The 22,311-nt window shown below is 41.9% G+C and overlaps 3 protein-coding genes, 1 non-coding gene and 1 pseudogene across 5 annotated transcripts; 3 read left to right on the forward strand and 2 right to left on the reverse strand.

Annotated features, from left to right (window-relative positions):
• The first annotated feature begins 334 nt into the window (after positions 1-334).
• LOC120289057 (dr1-associated corepressor-like) lies at positions 335-4,569 on the forward strand. The gene is given in 7 exon segments (XM_039303534.1): positions 335-388; positions 2,333-2,372; positions 2,375-2,404; positions 2,568-2,661; positions 2,953-3,069; positions 3,153-3,210; positions 3,781-4,569. Coding segments are annotated over 7 exon segments (843 nt in total). The 5' UTR covers positions 335-355; the 3' UTR covers positions 4,252-4,569.
• Positions 4,570-4,879: 310 nt separating this feature from the next.
• LOC120289056 (ankyrin repeat-containing protein BDA1-like) lies at positions 4,880-8,301 on the forward strand. Its single transcript, XM_039303533.1, has 2 exons — positions 4,880-5,598; positions 7,326-8,301. The coding sequence occupies exons 1-2, from the start codon at positions 5,020-5,022 to the stop codon at positions 8,031-8,033; spliced, it is 1,287 nt and encodes a 428-aa protein (XP_039159467.1). The 5' UTR covers positions 4,880-5,019; the 3' UTR covers positions 8,034-8,301.
• A 139-nt stretch (positions 8,302-8,440) lies between these two features.
• LOC104421440 (cysteine proteinase inhibitor A) lies at positions 8,441-10,443 on the reverse strand. 2 transcript variants are annotated; one of them, XM_010033385.3, is made up of 3 exons: positions 10,190-10,443; positions 9,530-9,740; positions 8,441-8,741 (listed from the first exon to the last, which is right to left on the reverse strand). In XM_010033385.3, the coding sequence occupies exons 1-2, from the start codon at positions 10,289-10,291 to the stop codon at positions 9,537-9,539; spliced, it is 306 nt and encodes a 101-aa protein (XP_010031687.1). In that variant the 5' UTR covers positions 10,292-10,443; the 3' UTR covers positions 8,441-8,741; positions 9,530-9,536. The 2 variants fall into 2 exon arrangements, with proteins under 2 accessions (XP_010031687.1, XP_010031688.1); XM_010033386.3 differs by having other exon boundaries at positions 8,490-8,735.
• A 5,846-nt stretch (positions 10,444-16,289) lies between these two features.
• Positions 16,290-16,362, forward strand: TRNAA-UGC. Its single transcript has one exon. It is a non-coding gene; the product is annotated as a tRNA-Ala (tRNA).
• A 1,048-nt stretch (positions 16,363-17,410) lies between these two features.
• On the reverse strand, positions 17,411-19,009 carry LOC120288683 (annotated as a pseudogene).
• Between the last annotated feature and the right edge of the window lie 3,302 nt (positions 19,010-22,311).

The following is a 22,311-nucleotide window of genomic DNA, read 5'->3' on the forward strand; positions in this document are numbered from 1 at the left end:
AGCGAGGGAATTGAGGCGGTTTTATCCTTCTTTTGTCTTTCCTCGCAGAAAGCGAAGTCGCAAGTTCTCCTCGTCTGCTTCCGCTTCTTCTTCTTCTTCTTCTTCTTCTTCTGCTTCTTCGCCCTCGTTCCTCCGCTTCGAGAAGGGCTCGCGTGGCGGTTCCTGCACTCGTCCTGGTTCGGGGACAAGGCCTCCGTTTCTCCCTCTATCTCTTTCTCCCTCTTCGCGCGAGGAGAGGCTGCGCTAGGGCAAAGAGCGGAGAGCGCTCGCCCCCCGCTCGTCACCCCTCGCGGTTTTTCTTTTCTTTTTTTTATTTTCACCGTTAGGGTTTTTTGGCTCCTCCGCGGGTGGCGACATGAGGAAGAAGCTCGACACGCGATTCCCGGCGGTGAGTGAATGCTGGTTTCCGGCCATGTGACTCCGTTACTGTTGCGGCGTTTTCCCCCCTTTTTTCTGCTCTGTTTTTGTTTTTTTTTTTTTTAAGGTTTTCTTTTTGTTTTCGGCCGAGTGGCACGCGTCGTGCATGGGGCGTGTTTACAACGGTTTTTGCATCTTCCGGGTCCGAGTTCGTGCGCCCAACTAGTGATTATGTGCGGGTTTTTCGGGTATCTAATTAATCATGAATTCGGCGGGGACAGGTTGTGAAATCGTGATTGTGATTGGCTGTGATCGTGCGTTTTGCGACTGCTAAGAGTTGATTGGGATTAGATTTTTCGGCTAAAGTTAGGCGAACGGTGTTCGTATTCGGTTTGGCATGCTTTTGATCATAGTTGACTGGGTTATCTGTCGTATATTCGAATGCTTGGAGCCATGCGGTATTGCACTTGATATACACAAATTGATTTTTGAGTAGGTGGAGATTTGCCCGTCTAGCAACATTATGCACTCGTTACTTCACCGATTTCACGTTTGCACAGTGGAACACACGCCAAAGTGACTGTCTTTTCATGCCTATGTAGTTAATTTGAAATGATGTAACATGTTGACTCAAAAATTCATATATCAGGACTATTTTGCATGGGTTGGGTAATTTGCCGAGCCAATCTCTGTCTTGGGTGGTTTTTTTTTTTTTTTTTTGGGGGGCTGTTGGTGTCATAGAAGTTGGAGAGCGGATTGGTTAAGCCTATTACAGTCCTTGTAGGTCATCAGAGAAACAACTTAATTAGAATTAGATGGACATCTGAATCGATAGATTTCTTTTTCTCTTGGGAGGTTGGGTTGCTGAGGAAGAATCTCCTTTTGAAAACTGATTGCTCATTTTCTGTTAACTGTTAGTGAAAATGAAGAAAGATCAATTGGCTTTAGAAGTTAAAGCTAGTTTCTTGTTTGTTTAGCCCTTAAAGATGAGGATATTTCGTTCCTCTTCGAGCATAGGTTAAAGAAATCTAGGAACTCAAATAGTGTGATAGGACAAATGGCAAACTAATAACTATGGTTTGGGCGAAATTCAAGTTGATAGCCTATATTATGAGAGTCACACTATTCTCACTTGCATTTTCTGCAATGCCTATTTATCATCACTTGCATAAAAGTGTTTAGCAGGCTGAATGTTGTAAATTAGTGCCAGTTTGGAGAAGCCAACATGCAGCATTGTATGGCTGAAAGATGCTTTAATAGTTGGAACTGTTTGTCCATTCTCATCTAGACGCTTGGATTTTTCACCCTTTGCTTGTTCTTGTTCTTCTTCTCGCCATTGGGGAAGCAATTAGATGAACTCTACAGTGTTTTTTTTTGGGGCATTCTCAGAATGAGAAGAAGTGAAAACTGTATGCGAATTGGCTGATTTCACGAAACTACTTTATTGAATAACTTTTAAGTATTTGCACTAACATGAGGTAAGAATGGACGTTTGATGCTAGCGCAAAAGGCAATCCTATAAAGAAAATTCAAGGTAAAGTTATAGACGGAAAATAAGCTGACCACACAATTTAGCTGGCAGAAGCAGATGTGTCAAGCCTGTTTTAAGTTTTGTAGAGAGCAAATGGTTAATTGTTAAGGCTCAATGGTTGAGTGCTGAAACATTTATGACAGAAGTGTTGAGCTCGCGTTAGGATCAAAACCACAGTGACTGTAGTGTGTTTTCTTTTTTTTTTCCTCCAAAAACAGGGGTTGGCAAGTTGATGTCTGTCTGCTTATAATACAGTTGGATGATTTTAATTTGGCTGATGTCATTGTGATGGCCAAGTTAAAACTGTCTTGGTTTGTTGCCTGATGTCTTGATGTTTGTGCTCCAGGTTCACGTACTTGGCCTTGAATTCCTTCCCTGCTGTCCCCCATCCATTTTAACGTTTGCAGAATAATTTTGTATAATTGACAACTATTCCTTTTATAGGCTCGGATTAAGAAAATTATGCAAGCTGATGAGGATGTCGGAAGATTGCTATGGCTGTGCCTCTTCTTGTTTGTAAGTGTACAACATCTGCATTTTGGTTGATTTATTCCTCTCTAGTTTATAATTTGATAGGACTGGCCTGGAGACTTGCTTTTGCTGTTGATCTCATTTATGTCAGCATGAGAAATCCCAATTTAATAAATCAATGCTCATTGTCTTCTTGCAAAATCTCCAGCTAAGGCATTGGAACTGTTCCTGCAAGACCTTTGTGATCGGACATATGATATAACCTTGAAGAGGGGAGCTAAGACACTGAACTCCTTGCATTTGTAAGCAGACTTACAGTATTTTGTCTTCCCCTTTTCTTTCTCTCTTCCCTTCCCAGTCAAGATTCCCTTCTAAGAGCTCCACTGCTTGCTTTCCTTTGCCCCCTTTGCCCCCTCTAAGCATGCGAAATTGTATGTATGGCATTCCTGATTAGGGAGCATTTTTCTCTATCTTCTGTCTCCCTTCTTTTTCCTTTGAAAGAGAATATGGCAGAGTTTAGTGTTCCCTCTCTACTCATTTTATTTACTTAAAATAGTTGTTTTGAGGTGAATAACTCTGCTCCTCAATCGCAGGAAGCAGTGTGTCCAAACCTTTAACGTATTTGATTTCTTGAGCGAAATTGTGAGCAAGGTTCCTGATTTAGGTGGTTCTGACGCTGCTGGAGATGATCGGTCTGCTGCTAAAAGAAGGTTAGTTAAATGTGAATTTACAGGTTTACCATTTCAGTGAGGGAATATGGCTATTAATATCACACCATGTATTTGATTATCAGGAAAATGGTTGATGACGGGGAAAATGACACTGATGATGAATCAAAGAGGAGCCGCATGGTAATGTTTCCCATGATTATGGATATTATCATCATTCCTTTCCTTTTCCTTAATGTGGCTTGCCGCATCATGTCATCTTGACTGTCCAGCCGATTGGTTACGAAGTATCTCATGTCCATGGATGAATGCTTAGTTGGTTTTTTCAGTCACTTTTCTTTTATGCTATGTTTGGGAAGGTAGAGAAAGCAGAGGGGATGAAATTGTTGGTGGAAAGTTGAGAAAAATTTGAAAATTTGTGAGAATGAGAGAGAGGTAAAATTTAAATTTTGTTTCTTTGCCCACGCTTTCATAACAAAGCCTTGTAGTTCTTAGGCATTTTTGCTGCTCTACTTCATAGTATTGTCAGTGTTCAATGAGTAACTTACTGCAGCTATGTTTGTCAGTAATATGCTTCTGTAGCATTTCTTTGTTTGGATGTAACCAAGTGTCGAAGAATAACGGCATAGTAATATATTCTTGCACCTTAAGAAGATTGTTATCTGGTCTCTGAAGCTCATTCGGCCTTCTTAAACCAAATCCAGATTTCCCGATAAATTTAAATATTTCTTCTCTGTGCCGTTTCAATTTCAGAATGATACTGGTCACACAGGCAGTGCTGGGAGAGGGAAAGGTAGGGGCAGAGGGAGGGGTCGTGGGCGAGGTGGTCGAGCCTCAGAGGGGGATGCAACTGTGCAGAATGAGAAGTTTGAAGTCGATGGAGACGTTCCTCAGCAGGACAATTTAAATCAGGATCTTGAAGGGACAGAAAATGGTGACCATCTCAATGAATCAAAAGATAGCATTCCTACTCCTAGATCTGCAGAACCGCCTGTTCGGAACTTTGACCTGAATGTGGATTTGGATGAAAATGGGGACTCAAAATCGATATTAGCTTCTGGTCCGACCAGTATATCAGCAGCTCCCGACGCTGGATTCAAGCATGAGGAATATCCCGGGTGGTCTCTTTCCGAAGTTGAGAAGATGGCCATCGATCCCATTCAGCTTGCAAACTTGAATAGAGGGATGGATGAAGATGATGAAGACTACGATGAAGAAGGCTAGGTCAGCAGGGTGTTTTGGTGCTCTTTGTTGATGCAAAACCATTAGATGTGTTTGGATAGAGGCGTAGACAGCTCACATGCTAAACTTAGGAAACATCGTCAAGACAGGGTCGAAACTGACTAGGTACAAGCTCCTTTAGGAAGTTCATAGTTTAACGGGTCAGATTGTATACATGTACAGAAGCTTTTGATGGTTGTCACATGGTGTTGTCATCACTCAGCTCACCATTGTCACTAACTTTTTATCCCTTTTAGTTTGAAATGTACTGACGCCCTCAAGTCTATTTCGTGTTACAATGCATGAGTGCTGAATCTTATATTTGTGTAGCCATCCTACCTTGTACTCCTGTATCAGGAAAATAGTGTCTCCAATCCAAATAGATCGAGGTCAACCAGACCGTTCACGAAGGATAATGTCCGTTATGGTGGGATATGACCTTTGCATTTTTCTTTTCTATTCTTGGGGCAACGTTAATTCTTCGGATTGCCAGGTGTTCGCACTTGTGTGAGCTTTTAAAGCCGACAACAATGTAGGACTTGCTGTGTTACCTAACAGTCTGGAAGTTTGATCCTCTGGTTTGGGTAACTTTTCCATCAATCTTCTAATGTCCATTGTCTGAAAGGACAGAAAACACGGTGCTTGCCGTCATTGCGGAGTCCCATCTTTGCTTTGTGCATAAGTAGGACGAACCAAGCTTTTAAAACTATCATCAAGAACCACAAGCAAACCAAAGAAGCGCAGGACTCTTACCGTTCACGACAAATTCCTATGGATCCCAGGCTCTCCAGAGTTATCCAGTACGAAGATGTCACCTCTCTCCGGGCCTTATTAGCAGAAGATCCGCTGATTCTGGACAAAGCCTTGCTGGGACCAACGGCAGAGACTCCTCTTCATTTGGCTGTGCTCGCTGGAAATAGCGAGCTCGTGAAGGAGATTGTTAGCAGGAAGCCCAATTTTGCAAGGGAATTGAATCATGATGGACTTACGCCGTTACACATTGTGTCCGCCACGGGGAATTTGGAAGTCGCGAGGGAGCTTCTAACAGTAGGCCCTGATCTTTGCATGATCAAGGACAAGGGCGGCAGGACACCGCTCCACTATGCGGCCATCAAGGGCAGGATCAAGGTAATCGAGGAGTTGCTCTCTCAGTGTCCTCAAGCCCTCAAGGAACGCACCGCCCATGGCGAGACCGCACTTCACCTGGCAGTGAAGAACAGTCAGTCTGATGCGCTCAAGAAGTTAGTGGAGAAGGTCAGTGAAGATGGAGATGCAGACGACCTTGTGACTGCCAAGGATGACGATGGGAACACAATCTCACAGCTGGCTGCGGCTTCGAAACAGCTCCAGGTACGTTCCTGCCTTCTTGGTAGTCCACAAAGAATTGCTCTGCTTAGATGCAGGACCATGGCTAGTCGACAGCCTGCTAATTTTATTTCTGATAGAGGAAGGAAAACAAGTAGGTCAAGTGAAAATCTCCCAGAGGTTCTAGTTCTCGTCAAGTCCTGAAAGTTTTTTCTTCTTTGAGTGAAGCACTGTAGAACAAGATAACAAGATTAGTTTGAGACTAAATGTTCTGAAAGATAGTAATCCGGATGGATATGGTTCGTGGTACATCAGCTCAATCTATAGAAACTAGTCTTTGCAGAGATTGCAGCAACCAGATACCCATTAGAGTAAGAAAAAAATGGTTAAGAAGTCGGATGGCCTGTCGATTCTTTGTGCTTAAACATGAGCTGAATTGATTTGGAATGCATCGATGATCAAGAATCATCTGCAGTGCAAAAGAGGTAGAGAAACAAAAGAGCCGTCCGCATGATCTTTGACATTCTGTTCGTTGTAGGAAATTGCATCGCTTGTTTTCTTGTGTGTGGTGGGGCAGGGAAGTAGCAGGGAGAAGATAAAACGCCATAACGGATCGATCTTTAGATTTTCTTGTTTTTCATAGTAAAGTGATGCGTATCGAGGATTTTTTTTTGTCCCCTCGCTAAATCCATAAGTACATTGCAGTTTTTGCAAATTCCTGCAAACAGAAAAAAAGAAAAGAAAAGAAAAGAAAAGAAGTGGTCATGTCGATTGAAATAGTCCGCGAGATAAGTCCAACCGACCCATTTATCAAGTCGGCCAATATCTCGAAGGTGTCCCTCACAAGTCGTGACTAATCCTTTCTGAGCTACAACCTGTCCTAATCCGACACCGATCGGTTGACACTACGGGGCCAAGTGTAGCCAAGCATCCCGTTTTAATGATTGATTGTTCATCTTCAGAAATCTGCTAGAAGGCCTAGGCATCGTTCAGATACGCTGATTTCGCTCCGTCATCAAACGCTTGTAACTGAAGGTTCATGGACCCAAACTACCAGATTTTTCCACAACTACCAATCCAAAAACAGACTCCAAATTCATTCAAAAGGCATAGAACTTATACAACAAGTAACTGGAAGTGCCGTGAGCATGGTCCCCTCAAACGTGGTCCCCATATTGATACAACAGCTATTCAGAACTCACACCAACCAACTCATCTATGCAATGGTACAAGACTGGTCCCTATCAGCTGAGAGGCTTGCCTGCCTATGCTCTATGCTCTATATGCGCTGTATCTCTTACAAAAATCCGGTTCAGATCCACATATCGTCCCCCAGGCTATATCGACAGTCTTGTGAACAATAACACGGGATTATATCTCAGGTGTCGGCATGGCGGTGATTTTCTCCACATGTGTAGTGATTTAGGGCTAGTAACTTCCATTGCCGAGGTAGTCATTTTTCAAACTGATGCAGTAAGGGTCGCAGGTTCATAGAATCTCACTGATTCCCTGCAACGCCATTCTTTTTCTTGTAGAGAATCTTTTCTACCAAGGATGGAGATCTAAAAGGAGAAGAATGAACTATTAAGACATTGGATCTTGTCACTGTTGGCTTGTGAGCGTAGAGCATAGTCATTTATGAGCTTGAATCTTAAGATTAAAAAGAATTGGTGCTCAAAAATCTATGTACGATGCCCAGTTTCAAGTTGTAGCTGTTTTAATCGACTCATATCTCATTCCGCTTGTTAATTTGACATGGGAAAAATTGGCAGATCCTAAACTTCCTGAAGAAGCAAAACTTGGTGGGCGCAGACACTATTGACGTTGTTTCAGGTGATCAGCTAGATGGACAAACTAAAGCCGAGCCTCAAGCAAATCGAAACAAGAAGGCAGTGACAAAGGCGGACTCAACTCAGCAATCGAGCCAATCTACGGACGATGACTCGAGCAGCAGCATATGGTCGGAAGTGGAGGAGATGGTGCTAGTCGTGGCCAGTTTATTAGCGACCATCACGTACCAGGCAGGACTGTCTCCTCCGGAGACCATTTGGAGCGACAACATGAAGCAAGACACGCGATGCACGTCCCACCATTCCTTCTTCAGCTCGACAGATCTGTGCCCCGTGGCCGCTTACTATCTCTTCATGTCCTTCAACACTTCTGGGTTCTTCTCCTCCATTTTCCTCATATTCTTCTTCAGGAAGCCATCCTACGTCCAGGTTCTGCTGCCCGTGGCTCTGCTTTCCATGGTTGTCACCTACATGACTCTTTCCGTGACCTTGTCCCCGAATGGTCTCTCCTTGCTCTTGATATACGTCATCACTCTCGGGATCTTCCTCTATTGCATGTTGGCAGTCCAAGTGGTCAAGACCATCTTCCGCAATGCCTTCAGCTTTGCTGCCGGCAAAATAAGCAACGTGACAAAGGCGATGAAAAACCGAAGGTCATCTTCAGCGAGCTTCTCCAAAATGGGCGCATGATTTTTTGGTTCATTCAAGTCAATCTGCTATCTACATGTGAATGGTAATATCATTATGGTCTGTAACTTCAGCGGTTTGCGCTCACTTGTGGAGCGGTTTGAGAGTGTCTCGCATAGTTTTCCCTTCTAGTGTCATCATGTGCTGTGCTTTCCCCTTCCTTGTGCATACGTACCAGTAGAAAATGATGTACTAAAGATAGATTTCTTCAGTTGATGTACTATTATACTGTTCATATGAGTTGGTAGTTGTTCTTGCTCGTTCGCCAAAACAGTTCGAGGTATGAGGAAGGGAATTTAGAGTTCATCTTCCGCGAGCTAGAGGCAGTGAGAATTAAGTCAGGTTCCCCGGTTCTCCCATAGTTAGCTAAACTATACAACATCAGATCCTCCAGCCAATACAAGGAGAACTTTGAACAATAAGAGGAAATTACTTCAGCTTTACGTAACACATTGTCAAAGCACCAAACTGAAAGGTAAGAAATAGAGCAGACGTACAGAATATAAATTATGTGTCAAGATCTACACCGAACATAATAATAAGTACATCGGTAGCAACATTCTTATGCCCTTACAAGCAAATTCAGAAAAAAAAGTAGCAGCTTATTTTCCTAACATGGAAACGCCTTCAACTTTATTATGTGCCTTTCTCTTTGGTTCCTCCTGGAAAACAGCAAGCAGGCCTAGATGTATATCTTCAGTCGCCCTGAAACTGAAAGAAAGAGATCCATTTAGGTCGATGATTACAACCGTACGAGCAAAACTGCTGCTAAACAAACTCGGTTACCTAAAGCATGACATGCTGTTGGGTGAGCGTGATTTTAACATGATTGAAATATAATTGCTCTACCTTATTTCATTGAATCATGCAACGACTATACAGTGATGATACCTAGAGAGCTCGTTAAGGTAAAATCAAATAAGCTACAAAAACCAAATCAAGAAGCTCGATTCTTCCACTAAGCATGAGAATCAATTTTTCCATGAGTTGTAAGGAGAACAATACCATCTAGATTCAAACATTCAACCGATAGGCCAATAACCTATCAACAATGCAGAAAGTGACTGTCTACTGGTCCTAGATTGATCTTTTAGCGTAAAAAGCAAATTGGCAAGCCTTGAGCCATGAGACTACGGATTAAACCTACCAAAGTATCCCCTTGACAAAAAAAGTGTCTGTTTCAGTGAAAACTCTGATCACATGTATAAACAAAGCAATCAGGCAAAGTTTGTCACCCGCATGTCAATATCTAATCATCAAATTAACGCTGATATTCCATCCTAAGAAATTAAACGTAGGATGAAAATGGTAACCTTGGAAGTTTAAAACTGCATACGACCCACGTTTCTGACATGAGAGTGTACCATAGGCGAGATCAAGTGTGACTGCCAAAGAAAGATGTAAATGAAAGAAAACTAATCCCTACATGCGGAGAGTAAGCATCAAACAGAAAGCTAGATAACATTAAGCATGGACATTCTATTTCTAGAAATCATTACCCTGAAGCTAAGCGCTAGACTCGCCGGGGGCACCTTCGACAAGCTTAAATTCCTGGACCTCCTTGAAATTCATCCACGGCTTCACCCAAACCTTGGCCTCGTACAGCTTCTTGGCATCGCCATCCTTCGCTTCGATGGTGATGTAGTACACGGTGCCCGCAACCACCTGCTCCTTCGCCTTAACGACCTTCACATACTGCAGCATCGCATTCTGGTCCCCCAACGACAGATTTCAACACCGTCAGCACATTATCGACGAACATTTCAAATTAGAAACAAAAATGGGAACTTCACGAGCAAGACACGACTTTCCCGCTACTCGCTACTTCAAAGCTCGCGCCTTTCACGTCTAAGAGAAACTGCAGAGGATCAGAACCTGCTTTTTCCCCCACTTCGAAAGATACCCGAATCCCCAATTCAACAAATTCATCAAATCATCTACTTAGGTTTCCTTCACACTGACGACGCGGTAACCGACAAATCCTCGAATTGCGAGCGGAGATCCCCCAAATTCACTACAACCCACATCCCAAAATCCCTTCTTTTCATCAGCATCACCATCAAAACCGTGAATTTCTCATCGAATCCCAATCACCCATCAAATCGAATCAAATTGAAAGAAAAAGAAAAAAAAAAAGAAAGGAGAGAGATTCCAAGTACGTCTTTCTTGTTGTGCTCCTCGACGGCGAAACGAGCGAGGCCCTCGATCTCGAGGGTGTTCTCCTTGCCGTCGACGTTGCTAATACCTCCGGGCTTCGCCATTTGCTCCTCCACTTCCGAACCGAATCTTCTTCTCCGGAGACTCTCGCGGTCCACTAAATGATATTAATGAGAGAGAGAGAAAAGAGAGAGAGGGGCCAAATCGAGTTGTTTTCAATTATATGAAGACTTGCTCAGCCGTGGCCTTCGGGTTTGCCCATTTTATAGATTCTCCACGGTAGCCAATCAAAATCGAAATTCGCCACTTGACCCCTTTTTATCGGGACAAAAGTCAATAAAAAACTTTAAAATATACTGTTATGGCGCATTCATCCTTAAATTTATCTTATATTTATATTTATATGAGATATTCACCTTTTGTCAAAGTTTTAAAGTTTTACCATTAAAATTTGCACATGAATGCTAGAAAGCAAACAGCCGTGAAAAACAACAACGCTTTAATTGAAAAATCATTAAATGTGTCAAAATAAATAAAATTTGAGATTTCTTATATCATAAGAAAAGTTTGATGGGTAAAAAGGAATTCGAACCCTCAACACCGTTTTAGGATTTTTCGATGTCACAAAAGAAAGTTCTTGGCAGTGTATATCAAAGGTGAGATTAGTTTTAGCATAAAATATGAAATTAAAGAACCGAATTGATAGTGAAAATCTATTTTGTTTCAAGTTTTAAGATACATAGGATAAGTTTCAAGTTTTAAAATTTTGGGAAATCTATTTTAAGGGGACATAGAATTTATACGTAATCTGGAATCGCTTATCCTTAAATGCGTATAATTTGGAGATTTTTCTTGCCCCTTTTCCCTTTTTATTATTATAATTCTTCAATTAAATTTAACCTTTAATCCGAATTTTAAAATCTCTTCGCTTCTTTCTCACGCTGGAGATATTCGAATGTACTGCCCTGGGTCCGTCGGTCGAATTTTGAAAAGTCTATTCAGACGAGATCCGACAGAGTCTCACGTCAGATTCTTTAGGAACTCAATGATTAGCTTTGGTCTTTGGCGTGCCGCTGCCTCGTTTCGGGCCAATTGATTTGGTCTTTGTCTCCATGGCCAGTATTATGGGCGTGCCAGGGTGGCGCCAATGAGAAGCATCTCGGTCAACAGGGGTTGGGTTTGACTTTTTCCTGTATCGTAGATGGCTTCTGAGCCTTGGTGCTTCGAGATGAAGATTCGAACGTGGATTTTGGATGGCAACGAAGCAAGCAATCGGAGTTGACCATTCCGATTTTCCCAACGTGTGAAGTTCAAACTCCCTCGCTTGTTATGCCATCGTTTTGTTAAAACAAAACAAAGAAGAAAAATCGCTTTCCGTTATTGATGATTCGGTTGATGAGGTGGTGGTTGTAATGACTCAATCCAACAAGGACGGGAGTGATTGTCCGGGTTAAAGAGGGTTCGGACAAAGTGCGGTTTCGACTCTAAGATGACGATGAGAGCATGAATGAACCTAATTCCACATCGTTTACGTGTGGTGAGGTGAGGTAAGGTAAAATTCCTTTTATGTGATAGCACAACTTGCAACAAAAAAAGAGAAGAAAGATTGCTTTTCGTTTCTAATGATTTGATCAATGAGGTGGTGATAGGCAGGTCATCTAGAATCTCTAGAATTCGGAAGTCCTGTTTACTTGTCATGTGATCAAATGAAGAGAAATTTCGTGTGCTCGTTGGCCTTCACAGCACGCAATAGGAGCAAGAATTTGAGACGAATATCAATGGAGACCGCATAACATGTGGAAAGGGTCGAGGAAGATATATCGAAAGTGCCTAACGATCCCAAAAATTAGGCTTAATACCTAAAGGATTCCGGTTGAGTCAAAAGAGGGACATTGGCCTAAAACTTACCCTGAATTCAGCCTTTGCCAATAGGACCGTGAACTTCTTGTTAACGTTCATGGAACTCCGCCGCGTCTCGGATTTCAACTGAATTCTGAGTCCCCCATTTGATTGATTTGACGGTCGCGGAATCTGATCCCCTCCATTTGTTTATGATCATTGGAAGTCTCGTCAATGGGCTGTCGTTGGGCCATGCAGGGATATCACTCTTCGAAAGTAAGATTATAGTCGAGCTACTCTACACACAAATATTAGATGTTTGAGAAAATTTCAAATAAGAATTCAAAGTGCCTTCATTTTTTTTTATATTTAAAACGTTAAAGTGCATATTATTTTAAATAGAGTTAATTCCTTGAAAAACTCTAAAATGGTATATATGTGATAAATTTACCCCAAATTAATTTTTTAACCATGAAAAACCCTAAATTAGTATACCCATAACAAATTTACCTCAACCAACAATAAAAAATCCCAAATTGATATACCTATGATAAATTTAGTCAAAACTAATTTATTCGACTGCCAAAAACCCTAAACTGGTACATTTGTGACAAATATATCATCTGTTAATTGGATTCATATCACAAAAAGTTACAAAAATTGTATAACCGTGACAAACAGAGAGTAAAATCTCAAACTGATACACCAGTAACTGTCGCATGTCATTTAACTTAATAATTTGACAGTAAAATTTAACGGAAACTAAAAAATGATAAATTTGTCACAAGTATATCGCCTTGGAATAAATTTATCAAACGTATACTGATTTTGGGTTTTTTGTGGTGAAAAAATTAGTTTTGGGTAAATTTGTCGCGTGTCTTGGGCTTGAGATTTTTCAAGGCATTAACCCTTTTAAAAAAAGATTTGAAATGCTCTCATTTTTCTCAAATAAAAATCTAAAGTGGACTTGTTTAATAATGATCTAAAGTCGCAATATCAATCTCAAGGAAGGTCTGAACTCACTAGCTAATGATGAAGGGGCAATTTCTTCCTTAGATTTTTTTTAAACTTTTCCTTTTTTTTTCTTTCTTGTTTTTCTGTTTTTTTTTTTCTTTCCATTAAAATAACAAACTATAAAAACTAAAAAAAAAAAAAAAACACATAGGCCCTCCGCCCCATCACCGGTGGGATGGTGGCAATGGTCCGCAGGGTCATCAACTAGAGGTGATAGCCTGTGGGGTCATCACCTCAATCTAGGTGAAGGTTGCAAGCCCTTGTGCAGGTCTAGAATTTATGGTGCCTTAAAACGAACAAAATATCTCCAGGGACTATGATATATATCTTTGAGAATTGCTATAAAAAATGACACCAAAGGGGCAAATCTTTTACTAGAAGAAGATTATCAACAAGTGTACGTGGAAAAAATTCAAGGTGATAATACAAGGGACTATGCAGATCTCAAATTGCTATGTTTTTCAATGGCTAAAGTTTCCACAGCACTAGACTGGTTTCAAAATTTGGTTGTTCCTCCGACCCATTTGCATAAAGATATGATCAAATGCGGATTGGGTTTGACTTTTTCCTATATCGTGGATGGCTTTTAAGCCTTGGTGCTTCGAGATGAAGATTCAAACGTGGAATTGGGATAGAAACGAAGCAATCGGAGTTGACGATTCCGATTTTCCCCAACGTGTGAAGTTCAAATTCCCGCTCTTGTCATACCATGATTTTGTTAAAGCAAAACAAAGAAGGAGAAAATTTGCTTTCCATTATTGATGACTTGGTCGATGAGGTGGCAATTGAAACAACCCACTTCGACGAGGCCGGGAGTGATTGCCGGGACTAGAGGGGCCCGGACAAAATGCAACTCCGACTCTAAAATGACTATAGGGGCAAGAATGAACTAAATCCCATATCACATAAGTATGGCGAGATGATGTGAAGTGCCTAACAATCCTAATTAAGAAATCCGGTTGAGTCAAAAGGAGGGAAATTGGCCTAATACTTTCCCTGGAATTTAGCCTTTGCCAAAAAGGACCGTGAACTTCTTGTTAACGTTCATGGAACTCCGCCGCGTCTCGGATTTGAATTGAATTCCAAGTCCCCCCATTTGATTGATTGATGGTCGCGGGATCTGATTCCCTCCATTTGTTTATGATCATTGGAAATCTCGATCAGTGGGCGATCGCTTCGCCATGTGAGGATCTCACCCATTGAAAGTGAGATTCTTATCTTGCATCACAAAAGTCGTCAAGTTAGTCCGTACAAGAATTAGATGTCTAGGGAAATTCCAAATAGGAGCCTCGAATATCATTATTTTCTCAAATAAGGATTTGAAATAAATATTATTTCAAATAAAAGTTCTCAAAATATCATTTTTTAAATAAAGTAATAAAATTAACTTTTTTTTTTTCTTAAAGTTATCATATTAGTGTCAAAGAAGTGTTTAAACTCACCGGTTGATGATGAAGGGCAATTTTGTTTTTTAAATCATTTGATTTTTTTTTTTTTATTTTTTTAATTCTTTACAAAAAAAAGAAACACATAGGCCCTCCAACCCCTTGTCGGTGGGGTGGTGGTAATGGTCACCAGCACCTAGGCAAGGGTTGGCGACCCTCACCAACAAGAGGTGAGGGCTAGCAGGCTCGTGCCAAAAACAAGAGAGGGTGGCAACCCTCTCCCAAACCTAGGTAGGGTCGCTTGTCCTCACACAGGTCTAGCGACCGTCGCCCAAGTCTAGAATTTATGGTGTCCTAAAATGAAAGAAAGATCTCCCGGAACTATGCTATGTGATTATTGCTATCGAAATAACACCAAAGGAACAAATCTGTTACTAGAAGAAGATTATCAACGAGGGTGCATCAAGAAATTTAAGGTGATAATACAAGGGACTATTCAGACTTGAAATTGCTATGCTTTACTTAATGGCTACAGTCTCCACAGCACTAGACTGGTTTCAAAAAAAATTTGTTCCTCCGACCCTTTTGCTTAAATATATGTGTGTAGTAATCCTATGATTCCACGTTCAAAAGTTCTATAGAAATAAACTACAAGCCAGAGAGAAAAGAAAAGGACTAAATTTTGATAAACTCCCCATCAGGAAGATTATCACTTTCGTTCGTTTCAGATTCTTATTGAGAATTTTCCCTAGATGTTTCGAGTCTTTCGGAGTCTGTTGGCAAGTTACGAGACAATTTAAAAGTCCCAATCAATGTGCCTTTGGGCCTAATATTTGGGGAGACTCGGCCCAAACGCGTCTAAATCGATCGTGGCAATTTAGACTGATCAGAAACTTCGCAAGGGTCATAAATCGGTAAGCCCTCTTTCGCATTGGTCGTGAATCGGTACATTCCTCATTGGTACGGTGGCGGTATTGGATGATCGAACATTCACCGTGGCTCGACCGATTAAAACTTCCTCGAGAAAGAACCGATTCCACGCCCCGAGATAGAATGAAGAACGTTTCAGTTGGCTGCTCTTCTGTACTCTTCTCTCGAGCTCGAAATTCAAACGCCACTTTGGACTCTGCCTCGGCCGATCATCTTTGATCGACTTCCATGAGATGAAGAGTCGAAGGGTCCTGAATCAAGAGCCTTTTCGCTCTCTCTGCAACTCTCATATGTTCTTCGAGGAATGCAATGACAGATCGTTTGCGTGTCCAAATGAGGGATCAACTGATGAATGAGACTGTTCCGGCTGTTTTATTAAGAAAAATATGTATTCGAAAGCATAGGACTGCGAAGCGATTACAGAACGGTTCCAAAGCATAAAAGACGGGACACGGTTGAAAAGGTAATCATCTCGTTTCCTTTTATGTCCCTTCGCTTGTTCCTGGTTTCTTTTTATGTCGGGCTCGTTGCTCTTTAGTGCTTTGCTTTTCCTTTCTTTAGCTGGGATTTGTTGCTGCTTAAAATGTTAGTCTACATCTAGAATTCTATCTCTTATCTCTAGACCTTTATTTTCCATTGGAAGATGAACTGTTGATTAATTCTTTTTTTTTTTTTTTTTTTTTTTTTTTTGGGGTTTGTGGATTTTGATTTGCAGTTATGCCAGTGTTGTTGAGTGGGAATTGTCGTATGGAACACTAAATCCATTGTAATTATCGATTATGCAAACTTTACCGCGGATTTCATATCAAATCTGTAAATTGAAGTCTATGCAGGAGGAAGGAGATACCTAGAAAAGAGTCAACAGAAGGAACAAGCAAGGACAGATAAAACAGTAAAGCCTTGGGATTATATCATGATGAAAATCTTCAACGAAGGGGATGTAGCTCAAATGGTAGAGCGCTCGCTTTGCATGCGAGAGGTACAGGGTTCGATCCCCTGCATCTCCACTCCACTCTCTATCTTTGCTTTTTCACTCCCAAAAGTCAGTCGGGCGCCCCACTGCTCCCTTATTCCAACTGTTTAGGAGCATCTCCACTTTACTCTACTCCAGCTTTCCTTTTTCACTCCTTTTTGAAAAGAATAATTACATAAAAGGCACATTATACTTTTGCTTAATATATAATATAATCTCTTAATTTTCAATTTGTTCAATATAGTTTATGAATTCTTATCGTAATGTCGTCACTCAACTTTTAATTTTCCATTCTTTTCCAAAAAAGAATAATTACACAAAAGGATCATTATAATTTAGCCCAATATATATAATATAATCTCTTAATTTTTAATTTGCTATGAATTTTTGTTCAATGTGCAATGCCTTCCCTCAATTTTTAATTTGTTCAATGTCATATTTGAACTTTGATAAATGTTCAATCTAATGCCTATATTATATAAAGAAAATATAATATTATTATTTCATTAATTTGAGTTACATTGAACATTTTTATATAGTAAATCGAACATATAACAAGAATTCGTAGATCACATTGAATAACCTAAAAATTAAAGGATAACATTGCATATTCATAGATTATATTAAACAAAGTAAAGTTCATGAACAATATTCCACGATGAGTAAAACTTCTCAGATTATCTGTGCCATTTTTCATTTCCAGAGTACATAATCAAGGAAGAAGCCAGAGCCAGTGCTTTGGAAACAGTTAATAAAAAAAAAGGGGGAAAAAAAAAAAGAGCAACGTTTTTACTAAGTAAAATACAAATTAAGACGGACCAAAAAGAAAATACAAATTAAGAAACATCTCTCTAATCAATCAAATCGAGAAAGAAAGGCGAAACGACCGGAGAGTGGAATCCACGCGCGACGCGTCCCTCGGTTTTCCTTTTCGCAGACAGTCTTTTTGTCGTCTGCTTCCCTCGCTACTACTCCACACACCACGCTACGCACGAGACGCACGCTCTCCTGCCTGCTACATTTTCAGCCATATTCGTTTCGTACCCTATCCTACCCGGCAATCGTGGGGCCCACCCCCACCCCTAGCACTCCACGCACGCGCAGGCGGCGCGTGCGATCCCCTCCGGCAGGTCCGCCGCCCTGCTCCACTCCCCCGCCGCCGTGTCGTACGCCAGCACCAGCCCCTCCCGCAGCCCCGCTCGCTCCGCCCGCTCCGCCGCAGCAGGTCGTCGATGCACCCCGCCACCTGGACCAGCACCACCTTGTCCCCGACCCCGACGCAGCTGAACTTCACCGTCGAGTCCAGCCGCACCTGCGTCGGCAGCGGCGGGCTCTTCGCCCTGCTCCACTCCCCGAAGCATCCGCCCCCGCCGCTCCTCCGGCGCGCGTCGAAGCGCCAGAACGACAGCTCGAGCGCGTGGCTCGCCAGGACGTAGACGTGGCCGACGGCCGCGCAGGCCGCCACCACGCAGCCCCGCCGGGCACCGCGCGGCTCCTCAGCCACCCCCGCGCCTCCACGTCGTACAGGTCCATCGAGCTCGCGTACACGTGCGCCTCCGCTCCGGCGGCGCGCGACGGCTCGGTCCCAGCCGCCGAGGGGCCTATCCGGAGGCCTCCGATCACGTAGAACACGCCGTCCACCGCAGCCCCGACGCAGCCGTACCGCCTCCTCGGCGCGTGCGACACCACGGTCCACCCGTCGCGATCCGGATCGTACTCCTCGACCGCCGAGGTCCTCCCGCCGCCGCCGCCGCCGGCGACGTAGATTCGCCCGGAATGCACCGCGACGGCGAACTTCTTCCTCGGGAACGTCATGGGCGACCTCGAAGCGACGCTCCCGGTCCAGGTGTCGTAGCGCGCGACGGCATTCCGGCCGATGATGTAGATCCTCGGGCCGATCGCGGCGAGGCGGGCGTGGGGGACGAGGCCCTGGAAGAAGCTGGCGGGGGAGCAGCCCTCCGCCGCCGCCTCCGCCCCAGCCGGCGTCGGGGATGAAGAGGGAGACCTGCCAGAGGGGATCGGAGCCGGGACCGGGACCGGGGCCGGGGGCGGGGGCGGGGCCGAGGCGGAGGGAGGCGGAGAGGAGGGCGGAGTCGAGGAAGGAGAGGGCGAAGACGGAGGGGCGGAGGAGGCCGTGGAGGCGGCGGAGGTCGTGGAAGGCGGGGGAGTCGAGGATGCGGGACCAGCGGCGGCAGACGGAGGCGGCGGCGGGGAGGGAGGGGGCGGGGAGGCGGGAGAGGCACTCGAGGAGGAGGTCGTCGGGGAGGGAGGAGAGGGTCGGGGCGGAGGCCTTGATGGGGAGGTGGTGGGGAGAGTGCGGGGAGAGGGGTTTGTCGTTAGGGTTGTGGAAGCACGACTTCATCAGCCATGAGAAGTGGCGAGAGTTGCAGGTCTCCGACATCTGGATGACGGCCAGCGAGTGAAGTTGCAGAAGAGAGAGAAAAAAGTAAGAAATCGAATGAAATCTTTCTCCCGAGCTCAGGACGAGGAAAGAGAGAGAGAGAGAGAGTGAAATAGAGAGGGAGGGTGGAGGCGAGCGGTGGACGGAACCCCACCGCACCGGCCCGTGGCCGGCGCCGGACCGAATCTCCGATGGCCTCGGATATCAAAAGACTTAGAATTGACAGATTGACTGATAGGTCTTGTCATCGCCACTATCATAATCCATCAAGATTGAAGATACATTGATGGTCCAAATTTGCGAATGTGAAAGGTCCACTTAAATTCAATTATGACTCGTAATCCAAAAAGTCTTTCCCAAAAAATAAAAGGAGGATAAATTTATTGGAGATTTATTAATTTTTTTTTTTCATTTGTGCAATTTCATCCCAAAGACTTCATTCCTTCCTTTCTTTCTTTTTTTTCTTTTCGTGCAATGACTTTATAATGTGGCCACCAAGTGCCATGTTGACGCTTTTGTGACTGCCATGTGAGCACTCATGCACCTTTGGCTTGGCTAGCGATGATCTATGTGGCTTAGGAATTGAACGATTTTATACCGTAATTGGCGTTAGTTTTGAACCAGTTTCTAGTTAAATGTTGGATATGAGTTTCAAACATAGAAAGTCCAGCAAATCCATTAATGGCGTGCCACTATGTCAACGGTTGTTCACATGTGCTTTTGTAAAATTATGGTTGCATTGATTAATGTTAGACCCAACTCTTTGGTCAATCTCGAGACCAATCGGGTCGATTCTAGGCCAATTCCTGAAGAAATTGATTACGATAGACCTAGAGCTTCCTTTGTAACAGTCAATGACTTTGAAGATTTTTTTTTTCCAAGTTTCTTTGCAGAAAATAACCTTGAATTTCCAAAATTTGTCAAGTTCTTTTCACGAAAGACACCATGTAGCTGCTTTGTAGGCGCCACCGGAGGTATTTAACAGCCACATTGTCTATTCCGTTACATCGTTGGACAAAAGGACCAAATAAACAAATAATACAATTCATGGACCCGATTGCATAAATAAAAAACTCTATCGACAACATCATACAAGATCGAAAAAGCTGAGGACTCGTGACTTTATTGCCAAAAATAAAGAGCTCCAAAAAGAATATAGACAACAATAAAGAAATCAAGCATGCATTACCTGTATGAATTGAATAATTACAAAATTGCAAGATCTTCTTCGTCCCCAATCATGACGGACGAAAGTGGAGCATCCTCTCGGTCGCGGCCACCATAATACGATCTATCTTCGCCAACGTGGACTTCGACGTACATTACATTTAAAAAAAGGCAAATATTGGACTATAGCTCCCCGTCCCGTCAATCTCGAGTTTGGATAGATCTATCAAAATGGATCGAATCGAGTTCAGGTCAAGGGTCCCGCCATAAATGACCGAATCCAAATAGATCCATTTTCATGAGATACAAATCTAGCGAATCGTACTCGACCGACCCATACCACATTTGTATCGATTTAACCCATATTGTTAAAAACACTTTCATTATAAATCAAATCTAAGAAAATTGATAACAAAACTATAGTAACAATGCAAAGTGAGAGATTGAGTTTAAATAAGTTGTAAAAATAGATTGAGTTTAAATAAGTTGTAAACCTATTTAATACTGTTTCGATTCACTTAAGATGCATTTACTCGATATAACTAATTTATTTGTTAATCGAATCAGAGTCTCACTTTTTTGAGCTGCGATTTGATTGGTTTGTCGCTTGAATTGAATTAGTTCTATATAAAAAAATATATGCATTTTGCTTTCCTATTCTAGATTATCTTAGAGGAGGGGCTAAGAGGAGAAATGAAGGGGTTGGCACTTGGCAGGGAATATACAATAATAAAAGAGGGAATTTTTGACCTTTTAGTCGATAGATTGCGCCGGAAGCTAGGGACTAACCTCGCTCGTTCGCTACCTAATATTTTAATTGCTTCGCACGTGACCGCTATCATTATCCCCTCTGGCTCTCGCATCGCTGCACGTGACGGACACGTGGACAATGCCACCGTGGAATTAATGGAGCCCTAATTTATTTTTTTCTTTTTTTTTTTCTTTTTTTCTGGTTGGCGATGAATTTTTAAAGGGAAAAAAATGGGACTTTCGATTCAACGAGGAGACACCGCCATCAATTCAACTCGATCATGTGGGGCGTTCCGTTTTCGTGAAGGCATCTCCACGAGTTTTTAATGAGGTTTTTGTGGTCAACGTTTATTTCGTCCAAAGGAAATTTTTTTTTTTTAAATAATTAATTTTCATTTATTTAATCGTTTACCAAGAGTAATTTCCGTCTTATCTCAATTCATAAAAAATATTTTTCGTAAATTGATTAGTTATTCATCATCTAAATACCAGAAAATCGAAAAATATTTTCCTTCTAGATGAAGATGTAACATTGATAGAATATTACATTTTATATACATAGAGCTAAACATCCTTACGAAGGTTTTTTTTTTTTTTTTTTATTTAATATAATTTAATCGGGGTTTGAGAGGGGTTGGGTAGATTTGGCCCGACGTGATAAATTGCCTACTCAAGCCTACCCTTTGAGCCAATATGGCTTGACCGGCCGGGCAGCCTAGCAAGTTACCACACCCATAATCAGTTGTAACATTAGAATTAGAGACCACTTTCAAATTAGGGATGATGATACAAACAGTCCTTGAACTTTGAACCAATGAGAAGCCTATTCATATGCATAATATGGGAGCTCTATTATGAGGCCGATTCAGAGGGATTTTGCCAACAAGGACATTGTTCTAGATCAACTTAGGTATTTTCTGGTGGGAATGTATATGAAGGCCATTTGGGCTTTATTTCCCGGGTCTTAAAACTGCCTTTGGGGCCAAAAGGGAACATCGTCTACTACATATGTTGGAATAAAGCCAATCGTCTCACCCTTCTATAAACCAATCCATAAATTGGTTAATAAGAACTCTTTTCCTCTAGAAGTACCCCAAGATTTCATCTGCTAAAGTTTTTTCTAAAATGTCTCAAACAATTTATTTGTGACCAAAGTCGTTTGATCGACTTTTTGGTCAATATGTTGAAAATGATAAACTTTTATCTTGTTCAATATAATCTATGAACTTTAGTTTAAAGTGCAATATGATCCATAAACTTTTGATATATGTTTAACATAGTTCTCAAATTGCATGAAAATGTTCAATATAGTCAGGGATTATATTGAACAAATTAAAAATTCATGAATCATATACAATATTGGATCAAAATTCATGAATTGTTTATGTTATTTTTCATTTGGATTATTATCCTTGACTTCATAAGTGCATATTGTGAATATGAAAATCAAGGGATAAATGTATTAAAAGTTATAAAACTTGTTAAGGAAGTAATTCAATTCTAAATTTTTTTAAAAATGTAATCAAATCCTAACATGTATTACAACAATACAATTGAGTCTTAAAATATTTAGAAAAGTACAATCGTGTCCAAAAACTTGTTAGCATATTCCATTTGACAGTTGGACGGATATAATAAAGGAATTTAATTATATCAACTTGATAA

Source organism: Eucalyptus grandis, chromosome 10 (genome assembly GCF_016545825.1).
Source record: "Eucalyptus grandis isolate ANBG69807.140 chromosome 10, ASM1654582v1, whole genome shotgun sequence".
NCBI classification, from domain to species: Eukaryota; Viridiplantae; Streptophyta; class Magnoliopsida; order Myrtales; family Myrtaceae; genus Eucalyptus; species Eucalyptus grandis.

Excerpts from the sequence above, each read along its gene's own strand:
- LOC120289056 (XM_039303533.1), top strand. The coding sequence starts at position 5,020 with ATGGATCCCAGGCTCTCCAGAGTTATCCAGTACGAAGATGTCACCTCT. Across the intron at positions 5,599-7,325 it reads CGGCTTCGAAACAGCTCCAG|ATCCTAAACTTCCTGAAGAA; the intron begins GTACGTTCCTGC and ends AAAAATTGGCAG.
- LOC104421440 (XM_010033385.3), bottom strand. The coding sequence starts at position 10,291 with ATGGCGAAGCCCGGAGGTATTAGCAACGTCGACGGCAAGGAGAACACC. Across the intron at positions 9,741-10,189 it reads AGGAGCACAACAAGAAAGAC|AATGCGATGCTGCAGTATGT; the intron begins GTACTTGGAATC and ends TTGGGGGACCAG.